Here is a 7,202-nt window from a genome sequence, read left to right as displayed (position 1 = left end):
AGTGCAGTGCACAAATTTTTGTGCACCGGGCCTCTAGTATTTTAATAACTACCTATGGTGACAGGTGGGTTATTAGACATAACATGGTGATAAGGTATGTAAATGTTAGATTATTATGTTGTATACCTGAAATTAATATAATATTGTATTTCAAGTCAACTTTAATTAATATTTAAAATACAGATATTTGACAACAGATTCCTATCCATAATAGATTTTTGTGCACCGGGCCTCTAGTATTTTAATAACTACCTATGGTGACAGGTGGGTTATTAGACATAACATGGTGATAAGGTATGTAAATGTTAGATTATTATGTTGTATACCTGAAATTAATATAATATTGTATTTCAAGTCAACTTTAATTAATATTTAAAATACAGATATTTGACAACAGATTCCTATCCATAATAGGTAAAGAGCTCCTATAAACCAAAAATTAAGACAATCCTTAGAAAGGCTTTTAAGGGCAAAAGACCTGAACAAATGCTGTGCAAAGAAGAATATCCAAATGACCAATAAGCATATGAAGAGACAATCCAGCTTCAGTTGATTATCAATAAAGTGCAAGTTAAAATCACAATGAGACACCAGTACATACCCACCAAAATAACTAAAAGGAAAAAGGTATAAAATATCAAATGCCGGTAAGAATGTGGAGCAATCACAACACTCACACACTGCTGGTGGAAATGGGAATTGACATAACTACTTTGCAAAACTGTTTGTCAGTGTGTCTATGGTAGGCAGAACTCTTAGATGTTCCCAAGCCACGCCCTAGTGTACATGCCTTATACAATCCTCTCCCCTTGAGTGCAGACAGGACTGTGAGTATGTTGGCTTTTATTTCTGTGATTAGATTACATTATATGATAGAGATGAAGAGATTTATAAAATATAGTAATGGTCCCAAATATGGTTTAGTTGAATTAGTAAAAAATTAAGAGAAATTATCTTGGGTGGGCCTGACCTAATTAGGTTAACCCTAAGCAGGGAATGGGTCCTTCCTGAAGAAAGGGATTAAAGGGTCAGACTGTGAGAAGGCCTATCACAGGGGTCATGTGGCAACATCATGATAGGAACCTCTAGGAACTGACAGTGGTCCTGGGCCAGTAGCCAGCAAGAACATGAAGACTCCAGGTTTCTAACTATAAGAGCTAAATTCTTCTAAAAACCTGAATATGCTTAGAAGTGGATTTTCCTTTAGTTGTGTCTCTAGATGAGGACGCAATGGTGAATATCTTAATTTCAGACTCTGTGGTTTTATTTTATTTTTAAAAAATATATTTTATTGATTTTTTTTTAAAGAGAGGAAGGGAGAGAGATAGAGAATTAGAAACATTGATCAGCTGCCTCCTGCACACCTCCCACTGGGGATGTGCCGGCAACCAAGGTACATGTCCTTGACTGGAGTCGAACCCGGGACCTTTCAGTCCGCAGGCTGACGCTCTATCCACTGAGCCAAACCGGTTAGGGCTCAGCCTCTGTGGTTTTAAACAGAGGACCCAACTAAAATGTGCCAGATTCCTTATCTATAAAAACTATGAAATAACAGATTTGTGTGGTTTTAGGCCACTACATTTGTAGTCATTTATTACACAGCAATAGAAAACTGATATAGTCTCATAAAGTGGAATGTTTGCATACCCCTTGACTCAACATTTCTATTCTTAGAAATGTTCCCAACAGAAAGCCATGCATGGTTTCACCAAAATGCCTATACCAAAATATCCACAGAGGAAATATTTATAATAGCCTAAAACTAAAAACTACCCAAGTGAGCAAGAGGGGGGACTTATGAAATGCCTATAACATTTAATTTCTTGATTTGGATGCTGGTTACACATGAGCACCCAGTTGGTGAAAAGCTGTGGTCTTTCCTAAAATAGATTATACTTCAATAAAATTAAAATAACCAAAATCTTATTATTTCATTACCCAAGAACACAGGTATTATTAGATAGAAATTTTTTTTTAAACTTTCATACATATAAAAGTACTCACATGATTTTACTCGTGCAATCATCCCAGCCTCAGTTCTACAAGCATAAAACACAAAACAGCCTGGCTGGTGTGGCTCAGTGGTTGAGCATCGACCTATGAATCAGGAGGTCATGGTTTGATTCCCAGTCAGGGCACATGACTGGGTTGCAAGCTTGATTTCCAGTGTGGAGCGTGCAGGAGGCAGCCGATCAATGATTCTCTCTCATCATTGATGTTTCTCTCTCTCCCTTTCCCTTCCTCTCTAAAATCAATAAAAATATGTTTTAAAAACACAAAACATATCATAGCAAAGCAAAAATAGCTAATTTTAACTGTTTGGATTTTTATCCTAATTGTTACTTGATTTTTGGTGAACTTACAACATATTGCTTTAATAAATATTTTTCCCTAAGGGAGTTAAATTTAATAGTGTAGTGAGAATTTTAAGACAATCTTTGGAATAACACCTTTGTTATTATTATAAATTCATTCACTCTCCTAGACATATGCATCTTCTCTGATGAACATACATATTTGGGCGAGGCCACGATAAAATAAAAAAACTTTAGTCCCATCAAACCTTTCAGAGGGTAAAGTTAAAGGCATTTTTATTTCATTTTAGAGAGGAAATATAATGCTTGCTCATGGTCTTGTAAGAGTCTTGCAAAATATTCAACAATATTCACTGAATACCTCATATACAGGCCACTGTGCTAAATATAAAAATATAAGAAGATATTGTATATTGTTTCTCCTCTTGGAAGATGTATGATATACCTAAAGAAATACATACTCATTCACATTAGTTAATGACAAAGGTTTGTACAGGATGGGCCAAAAGTAGTTGTGAGTACACAAAACACATTATTATTTTCCATATGAATAGCTGTAAACCTACTTTTGCCCCACTCTGTATGTTAATGCTAAATATGTATTAGATAAATAAAGAAGTAAAGAGAAAAAAATAAAAAAAATAACAGGACTCTAAAGGTAGTACCCCAAAGGCAGAGCTCTTGGCAGTCAGGAAAGGCTTCCTGAAGGCAGCATCATAGGAAAACAAAATTATTTTTGGTAGAGAAAACTTGGTTTTAAATCTGGCTTTTATTTTCTCACTTTTCAGATATGAGCAGTTATTTAACTTCCTGAAACTTGAAGTTTTTCATCTGAGAATTAGGGCTGATACCAATAATTTCTACTTCAGAGGTTTGTGAGGTTAAGTGATATAAGTTAGTAAAATAGCTGGTTCCTCTAGTCTGCACAGCTGGCCTTTCTTTGGATGAAAAAATAATTACTGAGAATCTTTGCTGTCTGACCCTGAGTCTCTGAGATGATGGGGTAGTGGGAGTTGGGAAGTATACTAAGTGTTAGAGAGAGAAAAGAGAAGGAGGTTTTGGGGGTTTTAAATAAAAAGCGAATAACAAATGACAAAAGTACAGTTCAGCAGGATGAAAACAAGACAGCACAGTGTTTAGGGAACCTAGAGTAATAAATACAACTAAGGAAGTTTCCGTACAGGCTGGCAAGCCCAATAATATACTGACAATGGTGACAAAACCAGAAATACAGAAGCTATCCCTGAATATTTACCTTTCAAGTGGAAAGGCAATACTTACAACCATTTTCACTCACACATGTGAAATGTCTAGAGGAGAAGCGATAGCTCTCTTAGCTTATGTCATAGAGGCTTTGCTTTTTGTCCCACAGGAATTTGGGGAAGGGAAAACTCAGTGTAATCCATAGCATCAGGTCAGGGAAGGTCTGGAACTCAGTCTCAAAGGATGAGTGGGACATGGATACAAGGGGGGGTGGTGGGGGGGGGAAGAGAGTTTATTCTAGACAGGTGTAGCATCCTGCAAAGATTCATCAGACAGAAGTATCTTTTACTTAAATATGAATCAGAGCAAAAATAATTTGGATAAGCAATCCTACTTCTGAGCAGTTAGGAAGCGGCAAGGAAAGAAATGGCAAGGCAAAAGCCCATTTCTCCTAGATAGCAATTGCAGGTTTGAGGCTGTGCTGCAAAACCAGTGGGCTCCTCTCCAAGAAAGAATGGGGGAGAAAGAGACTTAGGTATCTGATTTCACCCAAAGAATGAGTTCCCTGAGATTTTAAGGTAAGTGTATTGACGTGATCCAGACTCATTTATGTTGAGATTGTCTCGACACCTTCTTGCTCAAATTCCATCAACAAAACTGTAATCCCTCATGAAGTTGTTTGCCTCTATACAGAAAGAGTAATCCTCTTGGACAATTAATAAGTTAACATTACTAATGTCAGCTACACGTAGATTTGATTAAGTTTCTAAGATCAGATCCCAGGGGCATATTTTCAAAAGAGGAGATAGCAATGCCTGCTTACTCTATGAAATGGTGCAGGGTAGGGGGAGAGAGCAAGGCTGTTTCTGCATCAGCTGCAGTCCTTTACACTCAACAACTAAAGAGCCCGATGCCACAGTCCTTTTCAGCATACCCTGAAGTCCACATACCCGCAGAGCCCTGAGCTTGGTTTGGTATGAACTAGGTTTAAAGAGCACGAGTTCACCTCTGAAAGATCTGGGTTTAAATCCATGGTTGTTTTTTGTCTCGGGCCTTATTTAGTCCATTTCCTTATCAGTACCATAGGCTCCATAATAATAGTAGTTTCCTAAGAGTGGTTGAAAATAGCAAATAAGGATGTAAAAACTCCGGCACATAAAGGTGCCCTATAACTGTCAGCTAATAATAATGACTGATGTATGTATGGCGCCTGGGTCCTGTATCTTGCCAAGTTTGGTCAGGAAGGTGGGAAGGTAGGAGAGGGTCTGCTTGCTTATTTTGCTGGCGCCACTCTTGAAACAGCCCACAGGCCCTGGGCCAGAACCTCAGCGGGCGGACCGCTCGCTCCGCTGGCCTGTCTCGCCCCTGCTCCTCCTACGCTTCCCGGGAGCAACAAGTTCCCTCTGCAAGACCCGCCCACGCGCCGCTGGCGGACCCGGGCCTCCGCCCAGACCTCTGGCAAACGCGCTGTCCAACCCACCTTGGGTCCCAATCGCGGCTGCCAACGCCCCAGGGAGGCGGGGGAGCCCGCAGCAAGTGCGGGAGCCCTCAGGAGGCTGGGAGGAAGGCGGGAGGCGTGGAAAGTCGGGGCTGAGGGACCGCCAGGAGTTCCAGTTCGCGCTGCCCTTGAGAGGCAAAGGCAGCGAAGGAGAGCTCCCACCCCGCTCCTCACAAGCCTCTCTCCTGGGATCAGGGGCAAGGAGATGGGGCCCTGACAGAATCCCACAGATTTCCACCAGGCTCTCTGGTTGCCAAATCGCATCCTACGTCCTCCACGTTCCCCCTCGCCCCGGTTTCTCCTGGCACCCTCACTTTACCCCACCTCGTGTCAGGTTCCTTAAGGACACGTGAGATCCCTGCCTGGACATTTCGCAGGAAGAGTGAGTAGGTCCCCACCTAGCGCTCTCCTCCCCCTCGCCCTCCCAGAATGGGAACCTCGGACTCTCCAAAGGAGTCCCCAGGCATTCCAGACAGGAAACCTCATCCTGGTGCCCAAACGGTTGCACTCTGCCAACTTCTTGGAGTGGGGATCCCCGCGTCCTCTTGGGAAAGCCACGCTGGCCGCCCACACACCAGGAGAGCCACCTGCACTTCTCCGCGGAGCACTCCTCCTCAGAATCTATCTTTCTAGCTTGGGAGCTAACAAGGAGTCCGCGTCTGGGGTGGGCTGGGGCGAGCTCGAGAAGTTCCGCCCAAATTTTGGAAAGAAAAACCAGTTCAGGTTTCCAAGTCTCCTGGAGCCGGGGAGCTGCTTTCCCTGGAAAAGAGCAGGGGCCGAAGTCACCGGGAGGGAAATCCTCCTGGCGCGGGGTCTGAAAAGTACGGAGAGAAATCGCAATGCCCAAGCTTCTAGCCCTGTCTGTCAGAAACTACTCTTTCTCTGGGGATGGGAGCGGGGAATAGATACGTCCCTAGCAAGGCAGCCAACGCCAAGCCCAGATGTTCAGCACCTCAGCCCTCCATCCCCAAGCAGCCTTGAGAACTTGGTACCTCGGACAGCAGCCCGGGCGCAGGGCATTGTTTGAAAGGTGTTCTCCTATTTTTGCCCAAAGAACAATACATTGTTTTTATGACCTTACTGGTACACTTGAAGGACGTTTTAATTACATAACATGGGATAGATCACTGGAGGCAATATCGTGTTAAAGAGCCGATGGCAGAATGTCTGCATCGCAGGAGAGAGAAAACTTGCAAATTCTGCAATGAGATTGCGCAGGACTGTGTCCCCGTTTGGAAACAACAAGCGAAATGCAAGGGAGATCTTACCTTTCGGACTCCAAAGCCGTGTTCTGCTGCAACTTGGCGAGCTTCTTCCTCTCCTCCTTTATGCAACTCCACAAGAAAATTATTCGTGAAGACCGGTCTCTTGGCCGATGCAAAAACCATGACACAGAAGAGAAGCCCGGCGGCCGCCTTCCACTGGGAAGCACAGCCACCTTTCATCTTTCTTTGGGAGTGAAAAGTGGTGCTAGGAGGCGCGCAGGCTGGCGGAGCAGGGGACCCAGAAGAAAGGTGCAAATAAGAAATATATATAGATGTAGTTTGTTTGTTTGTTTGTTTGTTTTTTAAAGGAATCTTTGTGTAGAAAAAGAGACTGATTAGGGGCTTGGAAAGCCGAAAATTAATGTGTGATCTCTAGCATCTGGCTGGCAGGGAAGCTGTGTAGTCAGGCGGCCCGACTCGCTGGCAGAGGTGCGAATGTGAGGAGCTGTGTGTATCTGAGAGAAAGAGCGAGTGTATGTCTGTGCTTGATGCTAAATCTGCATTTTCAGCTCCTCCTCAGCTCCAATTCCCCAGGGGCGGGAGGAGAGCACCAGTCTGAGTGACGTGCGCCCGCCAGCAGCCAATGAGAACCAGAGAAGCAGTGAGCCCTGCCCTGGGCCACCCCGGGCCCTCCCCTGTCCGCCCCCAGCTCGGCAGTCTGCCTTCGCCAGCGCCAGCTAGGGGCACCTACCAGAGCCCGCGCCCCCGCCCCTTTCAGCACCCCGGAGAGCTCCTCCATCTCTCCACCCCGCCCGCCTTGCTCCCAGGAAAATACCCCCAGCTGTAATCTGGTCTGAAGCGCCCCAGTGATGTCATTGTGGAAATCTGTAAGGCTCTAGAAAGGGAATTACGATGTGTGCCGCTCTCTGAGGCTCCGAGGGGAGCGAGGGCACCGGCCTCTGCCTATTCCTCTCCCCTACT

The 7,202-nt window shown here is 44.1% G+C and overlaps 1 protein-coding gene across 1 annotated transcript in view; it reads right to left on the bottom strand.

Moving 5' to 3' along the window:
• The window catches only part of PCSK2 (proprotein convertase subtilisin/kexin type 2), a 271,929-nt gene extending 265,122 nt beyond the window's left edge, over positions 1–6,807 (bottom strand). Inside the window, exon 1 of the mRNA XM_005860583.2 lies at positions 6,285–6,807. Coding sequence (XP_005860645.1) covers positions 6,285–6,461 — 177 coding nt within the window. The 5' untranslated portion in view covers positions 6,462–6,807. The remainder of the gene's footprint in view (positions 1–6,284) is intronic.
• Between the last annotated feature and the right edge of the window lie 395 nt (positions 6,808–7,202).

This window comes from Myotis brandtii, unplaced genomic scaffold, assembly GCF_000412655.1.
Source record: "Myotis brandtii unplaced genomic scaffold, ASM41265v1 scaffold137, whole genome shotgun sequence".
Lineage (NCBI taxonomy): Eukaryota > Metazoa > Chordata > Mammalia > Chiroptera > Vespertilionidae > Myotis > Myotis brandtii.
The sequence above is the reverse complement of the archived record's forward strand: the minus strand, read 5'-3'. Positions and strand labels throughout refer to the sequence as shown.